The sequence below is a fragment of the Pseudorca crassidens genome, chromosome 20 (genome assembly GCF_039906515.1).
Source record: "Pseudorca crassidens isolate mPseCra1 chromosome 20, mPseCra1.hap1, whole genome shotgun sequence".
Classification (NCBI taxonomy): domain Eukaryota; kingdom Metazoa; phylum Chordata; class Mammalia; order Artiodactyla; family Delphinidae; genus Pseudorca; species Pseudorca crassidens.
In genome coordinates, this window is record NC_090315.1 from 16,137,672 (window position 1) to 16,163,159 (window position 25,488).

Below are 25,488 nucleotides of genomic sequence, written 5' to 3' on the forward strand. Positions count from 1 at the left end.
AACCAAGGGAAGGGGCGTCTTTAGTCTAAAAGGAGGAAGGGAGGAAGAGGGAGAGGAGTGGGGTGGGGGGACAAACAAAATAAAAGGTCTGGGCTTCCCTGGTGGCGCAGTGGTTGAGAGTCCGCCTGCCGATGCAGGGGACACGGGTTCGTGCCCCGGTCCGGGAAGATCCCACATGCCGCGGAGCAGCTAGGCCCGTGAGCCATGGCCGCTGAGCCTGCGCGTCCAGAGCCTGTGCTCCGCAAAGGGAGAGGCCACAGCAGTGAGAGGCCCGCATACTGCAAAAAAATAAAAAATAAAAGGTCATTGTTGCCTGTTTGAATCCAGAGGAAAATGCCGGCCCTGTGTGGGGTAAGAGCCCCTTGGAGGGGAGGCAGCCCTGGGAGGACCCGTCCCCCAGCACCACATGACCCGGTGGGGTGGACAAGGGGGGCCAAGGTGGGCGCTGGTGGAGGAAGCCGGCAGGGGCCTCCAGGACACACTGGCTACTGTGTGCTTGTGCTCCCCTGTGTGTTCCCGGAGTAGCTCCCGTAGTCACAGTTACCGTAGTATGGCGGCCACTGGCCCTGGTTCTGATTGTACTGGTTCCACTCCTGGGCATACTGTTGGTACTGGTTATAGCTGGGCTGAGGGTAGGTCTGTGCGGTGGGGGGCGGCGGAGGGGTGTAAGGGGCTGGGTTGTAGCTGCCGTAGCTCCCATAGGTGTAGGCAGGTGGTGGCGGAGGTGGAGATGGTGGAGCTGTGTAGCCCTGGCTGTAAGCTCCCTGGTTGTAGGGATGTGGCTGGCTGTAACTCGGCTGTGGAGGGCTGTAGCTGTTGACAGTAGGAGTGCTGGTATTGGTGCTCGAGCCAGGGATGTTGCTGTTCTTAGCATAGCTGCCAGCACCTGGAGGGTTCCGAGCAGGGCTGTAGCTGGGTGGCGGCGGTGGCTGTGGTGGCGGTGGCTGCTGTGGTGGTGGCTGTTGCTGGGGAGCCCTGTTGTAGCTGCCTCGGGTATTGGAGTTGTTGTTATCCCGGCTGTTGTTACCCCAGCGGTTCTGGTTGTAGCCACCACCTCCACTGTGGTTGAAACCTCCTCGGTAGCTGCCTCTTCTGCTGCCTCCTCCCCGATTCTGGAAGCCTCCTCGGTTGCCCCTGGGGGGACCTCGGGTGTCAAAGCGCTGGAAACGGCCGCCACCCCCACAGCCCCGGAAGCTACCACCGCCTTGGTTGTCAAAGCGCTTTTCAGGGTGTGGCCCAGACTTGCGGCCTTCCTCATTGTATTGCCTCACCAGCTTGTCTGCTTCCTCTCGCTGCAGCTCAATGAACAGCACCTCGTCCAGGAAGTCCCCAACACCTGGCAACATGAAGTTGGCTTTCATTTCTAAGACCGCGTGATATGGGACATCCTTCGCTTCTTCGTCGTTTCGCTTTATCGTTCGGTCTTTTAGGTCCTCATCAGTGGGACAAATAGCAATAGCTTTGCACTGGAAGCCTTCAAATGGTCTCATTTTTCATCTCTGGGCTGACCCATAAACATTTGTCTGATCTAGGATATAGCTGCGTTTCTTTCGGGCAGTGATCTGCATGAGGCGGTTGAGGCGCTGGGTGGCCTGCTGGATCAGGACGTCTCAGCGGCTGGCGTAGTTCCTCTGACGGCGTAGGCCCATCGCTTGCATCTTATCCATGATGGCATTGGTACCCAGGATGTTGTACTTCTTGGAGGGGTTGGAGGCTGCATGTTTGATGGCCCATGTGGTCTTACTGGTGGCAGGCAGGCCCACCATCATCAGAATCTCACACTCTGCCTTGCTCTTTGGTCCGACAGTGCCCCGGATTCGCTCACTCAGGGGAAGGTGCTGGATGAAGGTGTAGCCTGGGAGGACGTAACAGTAGGGCTCTGCCCTCTGCCCGAAGTTGAACTCCACTGCACAATTCTTCACCAGGACATGAGGGTAGAGGGCCTGACCCCCTAAGGCTCTCTTCTGGATTCGGAAGGCAGTGCCCATCCACTTCCCATTTTTGGTGAAGGAAAGTTCCACATCATTTCCACATTCAAAGTCCTCAAAGCAGCCAATCACATCATTCTCTGCAAACTTGTCTCCGTAGTTTTCAAACCAGCTGTTGATGGACTTCTTCCCAGTGCCTCCATAGCCATAGGAGAAAGGCTCTTTGCCTAGCTGAGTGCTGCAGGAGTCCAGGGACCAACCAATACAGACAACGTGTGGGTCGGGCTCTGTAGATGGAAGGTGCTTCACAGAGACTTCCTCATTGATCTTTATCTCAAAGCACACACGGCCCCTTCTGACCCCATAGCTGGCACGGGCTGCTGACCACAGGTACGCAAAACCTTCAGTTGTGAGTGGGCAGCCACTACTCCGGTCTCAGGCCATCTTGAAGTGGAGGTCGCAGTTATATGTGTCGATGGCAGCAAGGGTGTTGTCAAAGTCATCTTCATCCTCTTCAGCGGGAGGCTGAGGAAAGCGGCCCCTCCTATCCTCCTGGTGCTCGAAATACCCCCGTCCCCGGTTTTCTTCATAAGTCCTCTTGCGACTCTGGAACTGCTGTCTGTCTGGTTTGGGTTGAGATGATTCGGGCGGGAGGAAGCTGGTGGGTGCTTCTTGCTTCATCTCTGTCTTCACTTCTACTGGGCGATAGGCCTGCTGCTGCTGGTCCATTTCCAGTGTTCTCCTCTCGTAGCCTGACTCGTTCTCTTTCTTGGTGACCTGCATCTCATAGAATTGGTTCTGCATGATAATATTGTCCATGACATCGCCTCGTTGTTGTGCCCGGGTTGCCCCAGTTCGTCGTCGGCCTTGAGCTCCCGCTCGTCGTCGGGCTCCTCGGCCTCCAGCGCCGCCTGCAGCCGCTCAGCAAGCTCAGCCTTGAGGCCACGAGTGTCTAGGCCGTGGCGCTGCAGCTCCTCGCGAAGTTCGTTCACCTTCAGTCGGCGTACATCCATGGCCCGGGCCCCCGGGGCGGCCCCCAAGCCCAGCCCGGCCTCCCAGGGCTCAGTCGCCCTTAAACCTTTCCTGTCAGGAGGCAAAGGAGGAAAGGGGAGGCCCCCACTCCACTCTCTCTATTTTTTAAATTTTATTTTTTATTTTTGGCTATGTTGGGTCTTTGTTGCTGTGTGTGGGCTTTCTCTGGCTGTGGCGAGTGGGGGCTACTCTTTGTTGCGGTGTGCAGGTTTCTCATTGCAGTGGCTTCTCTTGTTGCGGAGCATGGGCTCTAGGCGCCTGGGCTTCAGTAGTTGTGGCACGTGGGCTCAGTAGTTGTGGCACGTGAGCTCTCGAGTGCAGGCTCAGTAGCTGTGATGCACGGGCTTAGTTGCTCTGTGGCATGTGGGATCTTCCCAGGCCAGGGCTTGAACACGTGTCCTGCATTGGCAGGCAGATTCTTAACCACTGTGCCACCAGGGAAGCCCCACTTTTCTCTATTTTTGATTTTATCTTTGATATGTAAAGTGGTTATTGATATAATTGGATTAATACCTATCATATTTGTTACTGTTTTCTATTAATTGTCTCTGTTGTTGTTTTGTTTGTTTTTGTTTAAACCTAGACTTCATGTGCTGGGTAAAAGGAACACTGGTAAGACCTTTAGTGATGTGGTGATAAGGTGTAGGGGGAGGGTTTATGTTCTATAGTCCTGTGATTAAGCTTCAGTCTTGGTGAAACTGCCACTGGACTGTGAACTTTGCCAGTGCCTCTCAGTCTACCTCCCTCCCTCTGGTGGGACAGGATGGCTAGAGTGGGCTGGAGCTGAGCATTTCTTTTCCCTCAGGTTGGTTAGACACTAATGAAACCTCAGTAGGTTATAGGCTCTGGTACAATAGTTTCTCTTTGCTGCATGCCTTATTAAGAACAGAATGCTTTGAGAATGTTTCAAAATAGCGACTTTCCCCCTCTCTCTGCCAGAAACACAATGGAGATTTTTCTCCAGTCTTAGTGAGGACTTAGTGAGGACTTGATTGGGCTCCTGGAGCCCAATCATAAAAGTGCAGGGACTTCTTAAAGACTCGGACCCCCTTGGAGCATTTAACTCTCAGATTTGTCCACACTGAACCTCCTGCAATTTTTCCATTACAGTTTAGGTTTTCCATCTCCTGTACTGGTTCCCACAGAGGTTTCTGCTAATGTGCCTATGCTCTGGTAAGTTGTGATTCTCTGTATCCACCTGTCTGTGGGCAGCAGTGACCCTGTGACCTTAACTCTCTGATGGATCTATGGAAGAGTTGATTTTCAGTTCATTCTGCTTTTTACTTGTTGTTATAATGGATTGATGACTCCCAAGCTCATTATGGACTAGAAACTGGAAGTCTTATTTCTAGTTGATTTTTTGTAGTGACACGTTTTGATTCCCTCCTCATTTCCTTTTTTGTGTATTCTATAAATATTTTCTTTTTGGTTACCAGAGGGATTACATATAACATCCTAAAGTTACAACAATCTATTTAAAATTGATACCAACTTCAATTGCATACTAAAGCTCTATTCCTTTACAGTTGGCTCCTTCTCTTTATGTTATTGATATCACAAACTGAATCTTTATATATTGTGTATACTTTAACCTAGATTTACAATTACTTTTATGCATGTTTTTTAAATCTTGTTTAAAAAATCCCCAAATTTTTCAAATCAAAATTACATTAATGCTGCTTTATATTTATCCATGTATTTACCTTTATCAGCGCTCTTAATACTTTTTTTTTTTCTTTCTGCGGTACATGGGCCTCTCCCCGCTGTGGCCTCTCCCACTGCGGAGCACAGGCTCTGGACGCGCAGGCTCAGCGGCCATGGCTCACGGACCCAGCCCCTCCGCGGCACGTGGGATCCTCCCGGACCGGGGCACGAACCCGTGTCCCCTGCATCGGCAGGTGGACTCCCAACCACTGCGCCACCAGGGAAGCCCGATCTTAATACTTTTGACGGCTTACAGTTGTGTCCGGCATCCTGCAGTGCCTGATATTAGGGAGATGGAAAATACTCCATCCCCAAATTCCTTGCTTACCTGTAATGATTTCTTTAATTTCATCCTTTGATTCATGATTTTAGCCAAAAAACAAAATAAAACCCCAAACAGTTCCCAAACATATACACTTCCCAAAAATGTTACGAGCGATTAGGAGCAAATAGGATAGGGCTTCCCTGGTGGCTCAGTGGTTAAGAATCTGCCTGCCAATGCAGGGGACATGGGTTTGAGCCCTGGTCCAGGAAGATCCCACATGCCGTGGAGCAACAAAGACCGTTCGCCACAACTACTGAAGCCCGTGCACCTGAAGCCCATGCTCCGCAACAAGAGAAGCCACTGCAATGAGAAGCCCGCATTCCGCAATGAAGAGTAGACCCCGCTCACTGCAACCAGAGAAAAAGCCCGCATGCAGCAAAAAAGGCCCAACACAGCCAAAAATAAAATAAAATTTTTTAAAAAGTCTCGAAGGATAAAAACAAATCTGTAATAGTGATTATGAGGGAATTGGGAGTTATTGGCAATTTTTTATAGGAAGAAAATGTTCATCAGTTATTTCAGCACTGATATTTAATGTTTTTAAGTTTCAAACAAAAAAAGTACTAAAGTTGCATTTAGAAGGCAACTTTTATAACTGCAAAGTTTAAACAGGCACCAAAATGTTTATTGGTAGTTATTTAGCAAAATGATAGTCAACCACAGAAAAGATTATTATGATACCATTAAAAGGAATGATACATAAACATCTATACTTGCTGAAATAGTAGCATGATAAAAGCAGGTTATGGTACAGCATGCATGTCACAATTACACTAAATAAAGCCTGTAAGGATATGTTGTGATAATTTGAAGTAGTCATCTCTGTTTGGTAGGCTTACAAATAATCTTTATTTTTTTCTTGGTGTCCTCTTTTTTTTTTTTACAATAAAAAAATATTAATTTTACAAAAGGTAAAAAGAATACAGCTGCCTTCAAAAACAAAGTTATAATTCCACCATGAATTCAAAGATAGCCTATGTAACACAATTTACAGTGTAATTTGGTAGGCCACAGATACAGAAAAGACGGCCCTAAAACATAAGTTAATACAAACTATATAATCAAAGCAGAGACTAATTGGGAAGGAATTATGGAATAAGTAGTTTTGGGATAGAATCTTTTTTGGGGGGAAAAGGGAGTTTAATTTAGACCTTGAATTCACATTTTAAAATACATTTGATTAACTTTATGTATAAAATTACAAATACTTTAGAAAAAATAGTGTTAACAGAGTGTAACGGGTTGAAATATGCTGAGGTCCTAACACCTGGTATCTGTGAATGTGATCTTACATGGAAATAAGTTCTTTGCACATATAATCAGGTTAAGATGAGGTCCTTAGGGTGATCCCTAATGCAATATGACCAGTGTCCATATGAGAGAAGAGACACAGAGAGAACACAGTGTGGAGATGGAGGCAGAGATTGGAGCAATGCGTCTACAAGCCAAGGTATGTCAAAAAATCACTGTTACAAGAAGCTAGGAGAAGGGCATGGAACAGATTCTTCCTCAGAGCCCCAGAAGGAACCAACCTTGCCAACAACTTTGATTGTGGTTTTCAAGGCTCAAAATCTGAGAGAATAAGTTTCTGTTGTTTTAAGCCACCTAGTTTTGTGGTACTTGGTACTTTGTTATAGTAGCCCTAGAAAACTACTACAGAGAGGAACTTTGATCATGCATTATCTGGGATTTTTTGTTTATTTTTTGCATTACCTGTTTTAAAATATATTATTATAAAGGTTATTAAAAGGGTCTATCATTTATCCAATATGAATTCCTTCATGGTGGATGAGGTCACAGCGACTACCAAAGGCCTTTCCACACTCCTTACAGTCATAAGGGCCTATCATTTATCCAATATGAATTCCTTCATGGCGGATGAGGTCAGAGCGACTACCAAAGGCTTTTCCACATTCCTTGCAGTCATAAGGTTTCTCACCAGTGTGAATTCTTTGATGTCGAGTAAGGTTTGAGCCTTTATTAAAAGCCTTTCCACATTCATTACATTCATATGGTTTTTCATCTGTATGAATTCTCTGATGTTGAATAAGTTCTGAGCTCTGAATAAAGGCCTTTCCACATTCTTTACATTCATAGAGTTTCTTGCCGGCATGAATTCTGTGATGGTTAGTAAGTGTTGAGGCACTACTAAAGGCCTTCTCACATTCCTTACACTTATAAGGTTTCTCACCAGTATGCATCCTGTGGTGCTGAATAAGCCTTGAATGTTGAGTAAAGGCTTTCCCACATTCCTTACATTCATAAGGTTTCTCACCGGTATGAATTCTCAGATGTGGAAAAAGTTGTGAACTCTTAGTAAAGGCTTTTCCACATACTTTACATTCATAGGGTTTTTCACCAGTGTGAATTCTCTGATGATCATTAAGGTTTGAGCAATAATTAAAGGCTTTTCCACATTCCTTACATTCATAGGGTTTCTCACCAGTGTGAATCCTCTGATGTTGAGAAAAATATGAACTACAACTAAAAGCCTTGCCGCATTCTTTACACTCATAGGGTTTTTCACCAGTGTGAATCCTCTGATGTCGAGCAACAAGTGAGCCACGACTAAAGGATTTCCCACACTCCTTACATTCATAGTTTTTTTCAGCAGAATGAATTCTCTGATGTTGAACAAAGTATGAGTTTTGATTAAAGGCCTTTCCACATATTTTACATTCACAGGGCTTCTCTTCATTAATAGTTTTTTGATGTGGAATAAGAAACGTGGGCTGAATAAAAGTGGGTATGTCTTCATGGGTAAACATCACTTGACTAAAATGTCTCTTCTTTAGAGAGAGTAACTTGGTCTCACACATGGATTCCAGATCTGGAAGAAAATAAAAAGGCATATGCTCATTTTTCCTATGCTGGGAAAGGTTAAACTTCTGAAAAAGAAATGCAAAGATTAAGCTGAAAATATTCGGGAAAGTAAATGCTTAGACAGTTCTCAAATATGGCTAGGCAATTTGTAAAATTGATAAGAAAAGCACAGACATTAAGGAGAAGCAACAGAGGAAGTTGAAGAGGGTTAATTAGGGAAATAGATGACTCTATAATCCTGGTGTGGATCAGAATCACCTGCAACTTCAATGAATCCACACTATGCAGGGCCATCCTCCACATTATACAGTGATTCTAATCATATATACATTTATATAAGCATATACTCACACACAGAGCGTCATACTATATGTTTTGTTATTTGTGGATAACTGTCATACCTATAGGACTACTGAGGAATAAATGTGTTGAAATGTACAAATGGGCGTGGGAGAGGGTCAGCAACTCTAAGTAAAGGGTATGTTTTTGGCAAATTCACACTGGGGGACAGCCCTCAACAAGTCTAGGGTGCTGAATGAAACTGGTGAGAATGGAGGACACGTAAATTTCTTCTGTGAATAGAGCCTCATGTATGTTGGGGATTCACTGAAAATAGTTTGCCTTGGAATTCTGTGATGCTGATGCTGGGAAAGAAAAATGGAATCTTCAAGTCATGGCAGTTACTAAGAAGGGAGGAACCTTGAGTGTTAGAAGAGAATAAGAATGAAACATTTTCTGTGAGAAAATAGGAACTCCATGTCAACATTTTCTGCCACTCTGCATATGTCTGCTAATTACCATGAAAACACTATAAGTATTGATTTGGGGCTTACAAATAAATCTTAGGGAGTAAGTGAATTCATAAATAATCTGTGAGTAATGAGGGTCAACTGTATTTTTAATAAAAGGGGGGCATAATTCCTGTTAAAAATGGCAGACAGTATATATAAATTTACCAATTCTTGTTCACGAATCCACAGGAAGATTATAATAAAAGCTTAACAAGGGGAAAGGAAAACCCTACTAGGACAAAAGATACTGGAGAAGAAACAGTAGCAATAAAACTTGGAAACTGGAAAGCCAATGGATGAGTGATAAGTGACTGCAGACTGGAGAATATCAAATTGAGCCAACAGTGGGTAAATTCCACAGTACTGATTCATGGTGCAAATCCCTACAAATGCACAAGAACTGGAGGCATCAGGCACTTCTAATAGTGGAGTGCAGAGAACAGTAAAAGCTGAAGGATGAATTCAAAGACTGTATCTCCTCCCCATCCCACAGGACAGGATGATTATAGTTGTTCATTCTCACAGAAAACTAGAAATCTAGAAAAATGGAACCAGAGAAAATCTGGACTCAGGAACATCCAGCATAGCTGTGGGCATGGGTACTGAACTGAGAAGAAAGAATTAACAGAAAATATACATACTTCTGATACAAAAAATACATCTGGTCTTTGTTTCCAGTTCCTGGCAGAGCTTCAAAAACCACTGGAACTTCAAAAACCACTAGACTGTCTTTTGTTATTCACAACAAGTGCCTTTTGATCATACCTGAATTTATGATAAGAAAGTGATTCACAATGGACCCTTAGTTTCAAGGGATGGGACTGGTCACCACTCCCCACATAATGACACCCCCAGTAAAAAACTTGGCAAGGATTGGGGGAAGCTTCCTGGTTGGTGAACATATCTATGTACCAGAAGAGTACAATGTCAATAATACAAAGTGTGGGTAGTGAGAAGTAAAAGTGTTTTTGTATGTGATTGAAGTTAAATTGTTATCAGCTTAAAACATACTGTTATATTTTTGAAAGCCCAATGATAACCACAAAGAAGATACCTTATAGAGATTACAGAAAAGAAAAATAAAAAGGATTCAAAGCATATCAATACAAAAAATCAAAGAAACAAAAGGAAGGCAGCAAGAGAGGAAAAGCGGGACAAAAGAACTACAAAAAGAACAGAAAACAACGAACAAAACGGCAATAGTAAATCCTTCAATAATAACTTTAAATGTAAATGGATTAAACTCTCAAATCAAAAGACTGGCTGAATGGAGAAAACAACAATATCCAATTATATGATGTCCTCCAGAGACCCACTTTAGATTTAAGAACACAGATAATGGCTGAAAGTGAAGGGATGGGAAAAGGTAATCCATGCAAATGGTAACCTAAAGAGAGCAAGGGTGGCTATACTTACATCAGATAAAATAGACTTTAAGCTAAAACAGACTTTAAGCTAAAGCTGTCACAAAAAACAAACAAGGATATTATACAATGATAAAACGGTCAATTCACCAGGAAGGTATAACAATTATAAACATACCTGCACCCAATATAAGAGCACTTAAGTATATTAAGCAAACATTGTCAAAACTGAAGGGAGACATAGACAAAAATACAACAGCAGGACACTTCAATAGCCTACTTTCAGTAACAGATCGAACAATCAGACAGTAAATCAAGAAAGAAAAGTGACTTGAACAATACCATAGGGCAAATGAACCTAAATGACATATATAGAATATTCCATTCAACAGCAGCAGAATATATTCTTATCAAGCATACACAGAACATTCCCTAGGATAGATGACATGTTAGTTCACAAAATAAATCTTAAGAAATTTAAGATGGAAATCATATCAAGTATCTTTTCTGACTACAATGGAACAAAACTAGAAATCAACAGCAAAAGGAAAACTGGAAAATTCACAAATATGTGGAAATTAAAAACACACTTTTGAACAACCAATGGCCCAAAGAATTAGAAAATATCTTTAGACAAACAAAAACACTTATGGGATGCAGAAAAAGCAGTATGAAAATGGAATTTTATAGTTCCTACATTGAAAAAGAAGAATTGCAAATATACAACCTAACTTTACATTTCAAGGAACAAACTAAACCCAAAGTTAGCAGAAGGAAGGAAATAATAAAGATTAGGGCAGAGATAAATGAAATAGAGAGTAGAAAAACAACAGAAAAGATCAATGGAACTAATAGTTGGCTTATTGAAAAGATAAATTGACAAACTTTTAGCTAGATTAAGAAAAAAAGAGAGGAGACTCAAATAAAATCAGAAATAAAAGAGACATTGTAACTGATGTAACAGAAATTAAAACTGTCATAAGAGAATACTATGAACAATTATACACCAAGAAACTGGATAAACTGGAGGAAATGGAAAAATTCCTAGAAACATACAACCTACCAAGACTGAATCATGAAGAAATAGAAAGTCATGAAGAAACAGAAAGTCTAAATAGGAAGTCTATAACTAGTAAGGAGATTGAATTAGTAATAAAAAGCCTAGGCTCTTCTTTGCTGGGAGGTTCACTAGTGAATTCTACCACACATTATGCCAATCCTTCTCAAACTCTTCCAAAAAAACTGAAGAGCTGGGAAGACTTCCAAACTCATTTTATGAAGCCAGAATTACCCTCAGACCAAACCCAGACAAGGAAGTCACAGAAAAGAAAATTACAGGCCAACAACCCTGATGAATATAAATGCAAAAATTCTCAACAGCACACTAAAAGGATCATACATCATGACCAACTACGATTTATCTGTAGGATGCAAAGATGGTTCAACATACAAAAATCAATGTGATATACCACATTAATAAAGGATAAAAATCACACAATCATCTCAATAGATAAGAAGCATTTCATAAAATTCAACATCCTTTCATGATTAAAAACTCTCAACAAACTTAGAAGTAAAATTGTCCCTATTTGAAAATGACATAGAAAAAACCCTAAAGGCTCCACATAAAAACTGTCAGAATTAAACAAATTTAGTTTTCAGTTGCAGGATACAAAACTACAGTGTTTCTATACACTAACAATAAACAATCTGAAAGGAAATCAGGAAAACAATTCCATTTATAATAGCATCAGAAGGAATTAAATACTTAGGAATAAACTTAACTAGGGAGATGAAAGACTTGTATAGTGAAAACTATAAAACATTGAAGAAATTAAAGGTGACACTAAATGGAAAGCAATCGCGTGCTTGTGGACTGGAAGAGTTCATACTGTTAAAATGTAATCTACAGATTCAACACAATCCCTATAAAAATCCCAATGGCATTTTTTACAGAAATATTAATAGAAAAAAAAATTGGAAGAGCTAAAAATAATCTTTAGGAAGTGTAAGAAAGCTAATGGTATCACACTTTCTGATTTCAAAGTATAAAACAAAGCTACAGGGCTTCCCTGGTGGCGCAGTGGTTGAGAGTCCGCCTGCCGATGCAGGGGACACGGGTTCGTGCCCCGGTCCGGGAGGATCCCACATGCCGCGGAGCGGCTGGGCCCGTGAGCCATGGCCGATGAGCCTGCGCGTCCGGGGCCTGTGCTGCGCAGCGGGAGAGGCCACAGCAGTGAGAGGCCCGCGTACCGCAAAAAAAAAAAAAAAAAAAAAACAAAGCTACAGCAGTTAAAACAGTATGGTACTGGCATAAAGACAACCACATAAACCAATGAAACAGAATATGCTAAGCATGTTTTAAAGATTTATTTAACTCATTAATGAGAGGGCCAGAGGAATGATCAAGCTAGTTCCAATTATCTAGGAGAGATTGAGTTCATATGGTACCCTAAAGAATGCAGGAATAACATCACTAAGTTGGATACAAAAACGAGTTACTGTGTTATAGGATAATAAAACCATACCCTTCAGCTACCTTTTCCACCAGACGAATCATTCGCAACTTATCAATCTTTTTAAATTTAACATCTAATTTTAAGAGAACCTGGTCCCTAATGAGTAGTAAATAGTAAGTGAAACAATGATACATTTCCCAAGATAATTAAATAATCCTCGAATGGACCCGATAGATGATACACTGGTATGACATTTGAAAGACATGAAGTATTTATCCTTTTGCATTATTTTCAATTTTAGATATATACCCCAAAGTGGGGCATATGTATACCTGTTTAAGTAGTACCAGATGGCTATAGAGAAAGGCAACACCACTGTACACTTCCACCAAAAGTGCATAAGAATTTCTTTGTCCCCACCCACAGCTGTCATTACCCAGCTTTCTACTTTCCTAGCCTAATAAGTGAAGTGATATTTCATTATTGCCTTCATTTGCATTTCTAATTATTAATAACTATGAACATCTGGTAGGCTTATTAGCATTTTAGTCTTGTTAACCTTTATTGGTATTTTTATTGGGGTCACTAACTTCTTCCTCTTAATTAGCAAGTATCTTCTAGTCTACTGTGCGTTAGATTTGTCTATTGTGTCCTTCATTTAGCAGAAATCCTTAATTCTGATGTATTTCCAGTTCATGTTTTTGCTGTATGGTTTGTACTTTTGGAGTTTTATTTATTTATTTATTTTTAACAATATTTACTTAAAAGAAAAAGGGAAAAAGAAAAGCTTCAAAACCAGAGCGTGATGCCCTGTTAAGTATGTCTAATATGCATTCAAAGTACTGGAAAGCAATTTTACCAAAGGGCAATGTCACTAGGACATGTGGACCGTAATTACAAAAGAAACTTTGAAACATAAAGGTGCCCATGGAAAAGAATAAAGAGAGGGAACAACGGCAAGGACACAGAACAATGAGCAGGTACTTTGAGAGTAAGGCTCTAAGAAATGACTTGGACATTGGCCCAGGGCTGAGGTGGCTATCTGGCCAACAGTCTGGGTTCCGAAGGGTAAGAGTACAATTAGCAGGATTAGAGAAGGCACTGCTTCAACCTCCAAACAAGTCTCTAGTTCTCATTCCCAAGTGGATATGCTTTCCAGATTTCAACAAGGTCTCCTTGGGAGGATTAGCTCTCCGCTGTGTAGTAACGATACAGAATACCTAAGAGAACATGGCCTATGATGGGGAAGATCCAATACGACCAGCAGCTTTTGCACATGTTGCTTTTTGGAGGGTCCTTGCTACCACTTCCACGTTTCTTTGTTTGTTTTTAAAATATTTATTTATTTTGGCTGCACTGGGTCTTAGTTGCAGCACATGGGATGTTTAGTTATGGTATGCACGAGGGCTTCTTAGTTGCAGCACATGGACTCTTAGTTGAGGCATCCATGTGGGATCTAGTTCCCCAACCAGAGATTGAACCCAGGCCCCCTGCATTGGGAGCACAGAGTCTTACCCACTGGAGCACCAGGGAAGTCCCCCACTTCCAGGTTTAATGTAATTCAGAGGCACATCACCAATATAGTACTGCTTGAGCACTTCTCTGGCCTCAGACGAGCGGCCTACATCTTCAAAGCTTTCAGTTGCGTCTCCACGAGCTTGTTCCAGCAGAACCTCTTCTCCACCAGGATGCTCGTTAAGGAGGCAGGTGACATCACAGACTTGCCCGTGGATCACCAGCCATATCTCCTTCAGGGAGTTGCGCTTTGCCACCTCCTCCAATCAGTAAAAGGTAACTGAGGTCTCGACCCCCTTGCCCTTTCCCATTGCTGCTGCTTGCTTCCACAGTCGCCATTGGGCCTAAGCTCTTCTCCACCGCTATCCAGGTTTCCGCTGACAACTTCCTTGAGGTAGACTTTGTGCTCCTACTTTTGGAGTTTAAGGTAAGTTATCTTTGTCTATTTTTCACAAAGATTTTCTCTTTAAAAAGTTTAAATATTAAAAAATTTCCTTTTTAAACAATAGTTTTACCTTTCACGTTATTTATCTAATACTATTTAATTAATTATAAAAAAGTGGAAAAAGAATAAACAGAGATCATGTGGAAAAGTATGGGGTCAAGGAAAGATAGAGAAGGGAGTGAGTAAGCAAGTTGGTAGGGAGGAAAAGCAGTAAGTGAGACACAGGGAAATAAAAACAAAAAAAGCAAAAATACTCCAGAGGCTAAGTAAACCTTTGATCTGAAAAATAAGGTGATATTAGATATTAAAAAATACAAGCCAAAGAAATAAAGACACTCGTACTGGCATTATACCATAACAAGACAATAGAGTGCTGAGAAAGACTCATATATGTGAATTTATTATCCAATAAAGATGGCACCAGAAATCAATGAAGAAAGTTCAATTCTTTTACAGATGATAGAGAGGAAAATGATTCAATTTATGGAGGAAAAAAATTCTGGATCCCTGCTTATAAAATATTTAAGGCTAGCTGAGACCTATGGAGGGCAAGGAAGGAGATTCACAAACTCTTGCCTAGGTTCCTAGAGCTTTGTTGAATCCAGAATTCTCTCTCAATGGAGGCATGGTCTAATTCTATCACTATCTCGATAGGTTACATCTACTTCCAAGGATCCAACAATTAATTTCTATTGAATCAATACCACTTCTGTATTTTTTGACTGTTTTATAACTTTTTTCTGAGCTTCCTATTTGTTCTTGTTTGCTGAATTCTACTTTGTAGAAATTATTTACAGAAATGTTCTAGCTCCCACATTAAACAATGAATTTCTTAATAAGTCTACATATTTTTTAAACTATGTAGCACCTAGCAGACTACTTGCACAAATTAAAAAATCAAACTTTTTTAGAAGACTGTTCCAAAATGTTAATTCTCCAGAAACTGATGTATAACTTTATTTTAACCTTAATCAAAATGTCAGCAGTTATTTTTATGTGTGTGTGAATATTAATAAGCTGATTCTAAAATTTATATATGGACTTCCCTGGTGGCACAGTGGTTAAGAATTCACCTGCCAATGCAGGGGACATGGGTTTGAGCCCTGGTCTGGGAAGATCCCACATGCCGCAGAGATACTAAGCCCGTGTGCCACAACTACTGAGCCTGCGCTCTACAGCCCGTAAGCCACAGATACTGAAGCCCGTGTACCTGGAGCCTGTGCTCTGCAACAAGAGAAGCCACCACAATGAGGAGCCCGTGCACAGCAACAAAGACACAACGCAGCCAGAAATTTAAAAATAAATTTATGAAAAATAATTATAATAAAATAAATTAAATTTATATGAAAATTATCAAGAAGAAGAAGCAGGAGAGCTTGCTCTGCCAAATAAGCCTTATTATAGACTACAGTACTATTATCGTGTGGTATTGGGACAAAGGTAGACAAACCAATGGAACAGAATAAAGTTCAGAGACAGACTCACAGATATAGCAACACATGATTTATGACAAAGGTAGCATTATAGAGAAAGGGAAAAAGTCTTTTCAGTAAACATTGCCTGGTCAATTGGATATTTACATGGAAAAATAATGAAATTTGACCCCTACCTCATACTATAAACAAATATCAGCTCCAGGAAATTGGAGATCTAAATGTAAAAGGTAAAACAAAAAAGCTACTAGAATATAACAAAGGAAGCATCTTCATGACTTTGGGGTAGGCAATGAGTCCTACACAGAACACAAAAAGCAACAACTATAAAGGAAAAGATAGATAAGCCTGACTACTTAAAATTAATAAAATCAAAAGACAGCACTAAAAGGATAAGAAAGTAAGCTATAAGGTGGTAGATGATATTTACAAAGACTCATATACAGAATATACAAAAAACTCCTTCAAATCACTAAGAAAAATTAAGACAACCTAATGAATAGAAGCAAGAAACTTAAACGGGCAAGTCACAGAACACACACACACACACACACATACACCTGCAGAATGTCTAAAATTAAAAGGTCTAGCAATATCAAGAACTGGCAAGCGCTTCCCTGGTGGCGCAGTGGTTAAGAATCCGCCTGCTAATGCAGGGAACACAGGTTCGAGCCCTGCTCCGGAAGGCTCCCACATGCCACGGAGCAACTAAGCCCGTGGGCCACAACTACTGAGCCTGCTCTCTGGAGCCTGAGAGCCACAACCGCTGAGGTCCACACGCCTAGAGCCTGTGCTCCGCAACAAGAGAAGCCACTGCATTGAGAAGCCCATGCACTGCAACAAAGAGTAGCCGCCGCTTGCAGCAACTAGAGAAAGCCCACACGCAGCAACGAAGACCCAACGCAGCCATAAATAAATAAATAAAATTAAAAAAAAAAAAAGAACTGGTAAGAATGCAGAGGAATAGCAACTTTCACACTGCTAGTGGAAGTATAAATTGGTATAACCACTTTGGAAAACTGGCATTATCTTTTAAAATTGAACCAACACATATCCTATTACCAGTAATTCCACTCCTGGGTATACACCCAAAAGAAATGTGTACATATATGCACCAAAGGAATGTTCACATAGCTAAAAACTGGAAAACAACCCAACGGTCAATAGTAGAAAGGACTTATTCATAATAATTAGCAATATATAACACACACTATAAAATGTATTCATAGAATGGAATACAGCATAGCACTGAGAATGAACATCAGCTATATGCAATAACATGGGTGTTATATGCAATAACATGGGTGTCCCATAAACATAAAGTTGAGAAAAAACAAAGGCAAAAGTATAAATACTGTATGATTCCACTTATATTCAGCTCAGAAAAAGGCAAAATTATTTCACGGAGTTAGAAGTCAAGAGGAGGACAAAGAGGCTAGTGATTGGGAAAGGGCAGAAAGGATTCTAAGGTGCTAGTAATTTTCTATTACTTGTCTGAAGTGGTGGTTACATGGATGCATTCACTTGTAATTCTTCACACTATACAATCACTCATGTAGTTTCCATATGTATGTTATATCTGAATTTTTTTTAATGGAAAAAAAAAATCAAATGTTTGATAAATGAAACAATGAATTACTATCCAGGACAACCTGGTTAATGAAGTTAACAAATACTTAGAAAGTCAATAAAATGAAAACCAGTATTGAAACACATACACACAACACACACACACTTCTTAGGGTGGGAATATCTACTGTTAATACAAGTCTAAATGCAGCAGATCCTATGAAGGAATGAAATCTAAAAGGTGGGTAGAATAACTCTTAGAAATGACAAAGGAAGGTACTTGCTACATTGGACTGGGAATAAAGTATAAGAGAAAAAAAGCAAGATACCTCTTTTATGGAAGAGGGCTTGAGAGGAGTTTTCTGATAACATCTTATATAGGTAATACCTCCTCAGGCTCTGCTCCTGCTCTATCACCTCTCACTTACCTGAACAAAGGCCTCTCGTCAGCTCTCTGTCAACCATCCAGGGCTCTTTTCCTTGTTCCAATAAGGAGATCACAGTTGGCTTAGAACTGGAAAGTCCTGATCACAAGAAAAGACATGGGACATGGTTATGCTGTTGGTGTCCCAGAAATCAGATCCGGTCCCTTGGTGATCAAGAAACAGATGCCCCTATAGGGAAGGACCAGAGAAAGATGATGAAGCTTCAGCCACAGCCCAGTGGAGCTGCCCATTTCCAACCCTTGCATTCCATTCCAACTCAACCATTCCTTGGGGAACAGAGTGCAGAAATTTTGCTGGTTACTTGAAATGTGTAATTCACAATGGAGAAAGGACACATTCCCAAGGGCAGACTCTGAATTTGGGGGGATAGTTATCCTTACCCACTGAAACCAGGTTGCTGAAATTCTCCAACATCACTTCTTTGTATAAATTCATCTGACCAGAGTCCAGGCACTCCCATTCCTCCTGAGAGAAGTTTATAGACACATCCCTGAACATCACTGACCCCTGAAACAAGAAACATGCTTTCACAATGGAAAGAGAGAAGAAAAAGATGATAGTAGATGAAGTGGTAGAGGGCTCTACATAAAAGGACAGAGATTATTAATCAAATCGAAGGAGCTGGAATCGATTAAATCAATATAAGATATATCTCCTATATACAGAGGGGTATGTCTAGGAATGTGCAAACAGAGTGGACTTTTCCAATGAGATGAAATAGCAAGCATGCAGTTCAGTGCCTGGCCACAGTAAAGTCTGCATAAATGAGAATTCCTTCCCATGTTCTCTTTAAGCCCCAAGAGAGGGAAAAATGTGATGGACAAAAAAAAAAAAAAAACCTTATATTTTGGAGTAAGATTTCAGAATATCAGGGAAAAACAGAACTTTCTAAAAGCTTCTGTGGATCACATAAAAAGTTTCAGGAATCAGAATGGCAATGGATTTCTCAACAGCACCATTTAAAACAAGAAAATGAAGTGATTCCTTTAATATTACAAAAGACAACAAATTCTGGCCGAGAATTCCACACACAGCCAAAGCTAGTATGAAGATTATATACAAAGCAAGACTAAATACCAAAATTGGTTTGCAATAGTAAGTCATGCTTTTCCACTAAAACGGGACGGAAGGGTGGTAATCCACGAGATAAGCTAAATTCTTAGAAGAATTCCTTGATCGGAAATTATGGCTTTGCATTTTGTTGTTCTATTTCCTGAAAATAACTTGGAGATGCTCCTGATTTGTCCACCTACTGCTTTGATTCCTTGGATACCACTCATTCTTTCACTTTAAGCACAAACAAGTAATTGTTGCAGACGTCTCTGTATTTTGCAGCTGCCCTCTTGTAAGGCGCACTTTTCCCAAATAAAACAATTTTTAAAACCCATTTAAAAAAAAAAGAAAGATTAAATACCAAGTTAGTGTGACGATTAAATCAAGACAATTCTAGGGACTTCCGTGGCGATCCAGTGGTTAAGACTCCACACTTCCAATGTAGGGGGCGTGGGCTCGATCCCCGGTTGGGGAACTAAGATCCCACAAGTCATGTGGTGCGGCAAAAAAAAAAAAGACAATTGTAGAACCATAGAGAATGAACGTTAAATTATCTCCTGTCTAGTTTTTCTTAGAAAGCTACTGGCCTAAGTGTTCCATCAAAACTAGAGAGTAAATTAAGAAAATGAAAGGTATTATACTCTGAAACTAGAAAACTTACATGAGAATGGTGAACTAAGTCCAGTATAATTGTAAAAGGCAAGTCCCCGAACAATATCTAGACCTAGAGAGCAGACCTAGAGAGCAACACCTAGAAGAGGAGGATAGAGGACTATAGTAAAGAAACTGACTACTGAGCAAAGAGGAGTTCAGGTTAAAGAAACAAAGCAGCTTAGTAGGTCCCCCTTTTCACACTGTAAGCTTCTAGCTTGGAGCAAACCTGAGCTCAGAGAAAAGGCTTTAAATGAAATTTGCACATTATTATACTCAACTAGAGGTTGTAATTAGTAAAATGAGACTGATCTTGTGACTGAAAATAACCAAAGAATACCAAAGAGTGATCAAAACAATTATAGGGACTACACAAGCTTTTATTCAGGGCAACAAAAACATTAGCCATAGAGTTGAGAGTGGAAATTATAGGGGAAAGAAAATCCTTTTGCTTGCTCCCTATGGAGCCCTGCTTATTTCAAAGTGTTGGTTATAAGTTGATTTGATTTTCCAGGTACACAGTCATAGCATCTGCAGAAAGTAATAATCTTACACTCTCTTTTCTAATTTTTAACCTAATTTTTCCTCTTGTCTAAGTGCTTTGGTTAATACCTACAGAACAATGTTAAATAACATTGGTAATGCTGTATGCTGTATACCCTTGTCTTTTTCTGATTTTACCTGGAATGTTTCAGATATTTCCTGATTAAACATTAGGTTAGCTTCTAAGAACAAAATTCATTTTATTCCTTTAAAAATTTATTTTCCACTACAGTATACTACCTCCCTAGAGTTACTCCCATTAATATTGGGCAATAATCTTCATTACAGAGATGGTGAGTGTAATTAGAGGTTGATGGGGGAGGGGAACCAGATGCTCTGTTTGGGCTTCGGCAAAGGAGAATGGATTAGGAAAGACTCAGCCCTTTTCTGAAGAAATTCAGATAGAAAGGGCTTACACTGAACAGACTTGGGGAGACTGATTCTCATCCTGGTTTTCTTTGGCTCCGTACCAAACACACATTTTTAAAATTGAGAGTTCCAAATTTAGTTTCAGCCCCCAATTTATACCTTCAGAAAACACAATCCCTATTCTGAGTCCTCTACCTTGGTACACTCTAATTTTCAGATATGAGAATCATAAAGTGAACTGAGAGCCTTATGATTTGGTGAGCTCCCCAAGATTAGAAGTGTTGAAACATAACTGAATAAAGATATTTTTTTCTACCAGTTAGAGGAAGAACCCCAAAACTCTAGCTACCTGCCATGCCCTCCACTCCTGTCCTGAAACAAGGCAAAGTTCTTTTGCCTAATATTGCTTTGATTTTAGCTACAAGTATTAACTCTAAAAACCAAAAAGAGAGTAAGAGACCAAAAAAAAAAAAGGGGGAGAAATTATAACCTATGTATAATTAGAGCCTAAGAAGAAGAGAGAGAATGAGGCAGGGCAATCTTTTAAGATGGCTGAGGATATTCCTGAATACCTATCCACAAATTAAAAAATCTTAACAAATTCCAAGCAGATAAATAAAAAGAAATGCACATTTAGGCACATCATACTTGAGTTACAGAAAGCCAAAAACAGAGTGACAGTCTTAAAAACAGCCAGAGGAAGAAAAGTCAAATTACCTCAAATGAGGAGCTAGAATAATTAAAAATAGGTTAAGTAAATAAACGGGATTATCGCTTTAAATATAAATATAGAATATTTACATAACCTTGGGACAGAGAAGGATTTCCTAAATAAGATACAAAAAGATACCACCAAGGGAAAAAAAATTGATAAAAAATTAGGGGGACTTCCCTGGTGGTGCAGTGGTTAAAAACCCGCCTGCCAATGCAGTAGACACGGTTCGAGCCCTGGTCCAGGAAGATCCCACATGCTGCAGAGCAACTAAGCCTGTGCACCACAACTACTGAGCCTGCGCACCACAACTACCGAAGCCTGTATGCCCTAGAGCCCACGCTGTTAACTACTGAAGCCCGCGCCTAGAGCCCGTGCTCTGCAACGAGAGAAGCCACAGCAATGAGAAGCTGTGCACCGCAATAAAGACTCAACGCAGCCAAAAATAAAAAAATATATAATAAAAAAGTCAGATTTTATTCGTAAAACTACCTTAAGGGAAGTGATAAAACAATCCAGATAGTAGAAAAATATAATCAATAAAGGATCCATATCCAGAAAATATAAAGAATTCCCATGAATCAATAAGAGATAATCCAGGGACTTCCCTGGTGGCGCAGTGGCTAAGAATCCCCCGCCAATGCAGGGGACACAGGTTCCTGGTCCGGAAAGATCCCACATGCCACGGAGCAACTAAGCCCATGAGCCACAATTACTGAGGCCTGAGCTCTAGAGCCTGCGAGCCAGAATTACTGAGCCCGCATGCCACAACTACTGAAGCCTGCCCGCCTAGAGTCCATGCTCTGTAACAAAGAGAAGCCACTGCAATGAGAAGCCCGTGCACCACAACGAAGAGTAGCTCTCCGCAACTAGAGAAAGCCTGTGCGCAGCAATGAAGACCCAACAGAGCCAAAAATAAAATAAATAAATAATTTATATATTAAAAAAAAGATAATCCAAGAGCAAAATAAAAGATTTCAACAGGTGTGTCACAAAAGTAGAAACCCTGATAACCAATAAACATATGAAGTGGTGTTCAATCTCATTATTAATCATGGAAATCGCAACTAAAACCTACATGCATCTATGTATATTTGTGTTTGTACAAATAAATATTTTAAATAAGTGTTGAAAGATTTCATGTCTGACACAGCTCATCTGACGAATAAACCATAACTCATTCACAAGAAAAAGTGTATCTTTGAAAAATGGTATTTACAAAGATCATTTGACAACACAGGAGAATGATACTTTTTAGTGAAAACGTAGGATATAAAATGATAAATGAAGCATAATCTGATTTCGGAAAAATAATGAAAATACACCAAAATGTTAACACTAGTTATTTGAGTGGTCTCATTTCATTTTTTCTTGGTAATCTGTGTTTTTAAAATCTCTAAAATAATCATGCTTTTATTTTAAAGTCATAATAAATATTGCATTTAAAAAGAAGAAAATTTGGGACTTCCCTAGCGGTCCAGTGGTTGGGACTTCGCCTTCCAACGTAGGGGGTGCGGGTTCGACCCCTGGTGGGGAAGCTGGGATGCCACATGCCTTGCAGCCAAAAAACCAAAGCATAAAACAGAAGAATATTGTAACAAATTCAATAAAGACTTTGAAAATGGTCCACATCAAAAAAAAAAATCTAAAAAAATTAAAAATATAAAAATAAAAAGAAGAAAACATGGCAAACTGAAGTGGAGCCATTTTCCAAATAAGTAAACATTAGGTATATGGGAGTTATTGTGCTTCAGTAGCAGGCTCAACTATCCTTTTCTCCAGTGGGAAAATTATAGGAACCTATAATCAAACGGCATCTTTATTAAGCATTAACTTTCAGAAGAACGAAAGAAAAGAGGAAACCCCAACATACCCTGAAAACTGCTTGTATAAGTTCAGCATGCATTGTTTCCTTCTCTTTTGCGCCTCACCTGGAGAAGGATAGAACTTGGAAAGTAGAAAGTCATCGTAAGACACCAGGTTCTTCTTGTTGCTCAAACTGGTCAGGTCACAGGTCAGCCCCAGCCCCATCCCCATCCCCCAGCACAAAAGCGAATGAGATCAGAGGAATGGGGCGTCCCTTCCAATCCCAGTGTCTCAGGAGAAAGCTGAGGTTATTGCTGTTGAGGTCAATAATCTAACAAAACCTCACAGAGATTTCCTAAGGACAGAGTTCTGGAGTAACAATCGCACAGCTGACAGGAGCCTCATACCCATACACACAGTGCCACATACCTTAAGCAGTCATTCTTAAAACAAGGGAACACGCACTCCACATCCGCACACAGAGCCAAACATGGTATCACAGATACAATCGCAAATTCAACACGGAATACATACACTCGCACAGTCGCAGGTACCCCAGTGTCGCGGGGTCACAAGCACACACCACCACAGGGGGACACAGTCACAATTCCACAATGATAGGCATCCTATATCTGCACAGGGGTCGCATAACCTCCCCCTTCTCACGCCGCTCCGCCCGCACAGGCCCAAGTACCGAGCTCCATATCGGCCTCCGGTCTCCTCAACTTAGGCCTTTCGGGTCCCCGGGGGTCCGAACCTGCAGAGCTGAACCAGTTCCCCCAGGGGCCCACGATCTCACCTCAAGGATCTAACGCTCCCGCCAGGCGTGATGAAAAGTTCGAGTTCCCGCGAGAAAAGCGACGGGCTGCCGAGCCCTCTGGGAAATGTGGTCCACAGCGAGCCCCACGGCCGATTCCTCTCAGCGCCCTCGCTGCGTCCACCCGAAATGACTGCTCCTGCAACTTTCAGAGTTTAGCCAGGTCTCAGAGTTGCAGTTCGCGGTAACTCGGCACGCTCGGGCTCAGCCACCAGAACAGACCTAGCCCACCCGCCTCCCTCACACAGGAAACTCCGGCTCCGTTCTGGCCGGAAGTTGAGTCGGGCCGTGAGGGCTTCTGGGAGGTGTTGTGTAGTGGAACTTCCGTTGGGAGGCGGGCGCGGAGGGTTGGTTCGGCATTACCGGCACCTGGCCCGGGCCATCGTGCGTGTCACCTTCACCCAGCCTCCAAGAAACGGCGCGCTAGATGCGCACTCGGGCGTTTCCGGCAGGTGACGCTACCGCGTCCCCGGAGCGGGACTTGAAGGAGGGCCTCAAGCAATCTGGGCTGAACCAGCGCGCGCCGCTGACGGGGCGGAGCCTTTAAGGAGGCCCCGAGGATCTTGAGTAGTGGCAGTGCGGAGTGCTCGGGGTGCGAGTACGCTCCTGGAGCGTGGCTGGAGTTGTTAGAACAAGAAACTGGTGGAGAGTTAGTGTGTGTGTGACTATGATGGTCTGTGAGGTTGTGATCCTGTGTGTATGTGATTGTGATGATGCGACAGTGATGGGGGTGTGGTTGTGTTGAGTGTGGTGGAGTAATTGTGATGGGATATTTTTGTCATGGTGATGTTTGTAATTGTCTGTGATTTATGATAACGTGTGTGGTGTTGTCTCTGATTGTCAGGTAGATGTGCAGTGTGTGTGAGTGTGGAGGTGTTTGCAATTGTGATATGTGTAGTGGTTCTTGTCTTACCACATTTGAGTTTTGTGTAGCCTTTGGCATAATTGGTAACCGCTTGAAAAAATTTTCTGTATTTGGTTTCAAGTGGTCTTTCCTCCCCACTGGCTACTCTATCTTAGTCCCCTTTGCTGCCCTTTTTTTCCCCCAGCCGTTCTTGGCCCGGTTCTGTTGCTCTCCAGTTTCCCTTGGTGATCTTTTCCAGTTTTATTATTTCATCTTCCTGTGTCTTCTTTTATTATATGTATTAGTTATTGTAATCATAATAATGCTGCCTAACAAACCACTCTTAAACTCAGTGGCATGAAACAGCAAGCATTTATTCTCCTGTTCACAGGTTTGCAGGTTCTGTGTTCAGCTTATCTAGGCTGGGCTTGCCTGGGTGGCTGGACTGCAGAATCGATTGAAACCTGCTCCACGTGTGTTCTTTCTGCAGCTCAGGCTAAAAGGACAGTGGTTACCAGGACGTGTTCTTCTCCTGGTAGATCACCAGAGTGCAAGACTGATCATAAAAACACCCTTAAAAACCTCTGCTCCCAAGTATACTAATATTAGGTTAACCAGAGCTATTCAGGTGTCTAAGTGTAACATTAATTACACGCAGTCAGAAGGCAAGGCAGAGTTAAATGGCAAAAAGTGTGAATATGTAATCCTCTTAGAAGGGGGTGAAACATTGGGACCAAGATTCCAATCTACGACATTAAGAAACATGCCTCTTTATCCTGGTGAATGTCTTTTGGTCCATGTTCTCTTTTGTCTGATAATATTGCTTTTCGTGTTTTGTTATTGTATTTTCCAGGAATTT

At 41.5% G+C, this 25,488-nt stretch overlaps 2 protein-coding genes and 2 pseudogenes across 2 annotated transcripts in view; 1 reads left to right on the forward strand and 3 right to left on the reverse strand.

Annotated features, from left to right (window-relative positions):
• Positions 1 to 384: 384 nt before the first annotated feature.
• On the reverse strand, positions 385 to 3,040 carry LOC137215225 (heterogeneous nuclear ribonucleoprotein U-like protein 1 pseudogene; annotated as a pseudogene).
• Positions 3,041 to 5,814: 2,774 nt separating this feature from the next.
• ZNF829 (zinc finger protein 829) lies at positions 5,815 to 24,173 on the reverse strand. The gene is made up of 5 exons (XM_067720267.1): positions 23,663 to 24,173; positions 23,036 to 23,109; positions 18,215 to 18,341; positions 17,817 to 17,912; positions 5,815 to 7,819 (listed from the first exon to the last, which is right to left on the reverse strand). The coding sequence occupies exons 2-5, from the start codon at positions 23,066 to 23,068 to the stop codon at positions 6,840 to 6,842; spliced, it is 1,236 nt and encodes a 411-aa protein (XP_067576368.1). The 5' UTR covers positions 23,069 to 23,109; positions 23,663 to 24,173; the 3' UTR covers positions 5,815 to 6,839.
• LOC137215405 (cytochrome b5 type B-like) lies at positions 13,552 to 16,607 on the reverse strand (annotated as a pseudogene).
• The window catches only part of LOC137215513 (zinc finger protein 850-like), a 101,493-nt gene continuing 100,105 nt past the window's right edge, over positions 24,101 to 25,488 (forward strand). Inside the window, exon 1 of the mRNA XM_067720796.1 lies at positions 24,101 to 24,237. The gene's annotated coding sequence lies outside the window, so the exon portion shown is untranslated. The remainder of the gene's footprint in view (positions 24,238 to 25,488) is intronic.

Bases quoted from the DNA above. Each gene is read 5' to 3' on its own strand.
- ZNF829 (XM_067720267.1), bottom strand. From the start codon at position 23,068: ATGCATGCTGAACTTATACAAGCAGTTTTCAGG. The intron at 17,913-18,214 runs GTAAGGATAACT...TCTTGTGATCAG, and splicing joins CAGCAACCTGGTTTCAGTGG to GACTTTCCAGTTCTAAGCCA. The intron at 7,820-17,816 runs GTAAGTGAGAGG...ATTTTCTTCCAG, and splicing joins GACGAGAGGCCTTTGTTCAG to ATCTGGAATCCATGTGTGAG.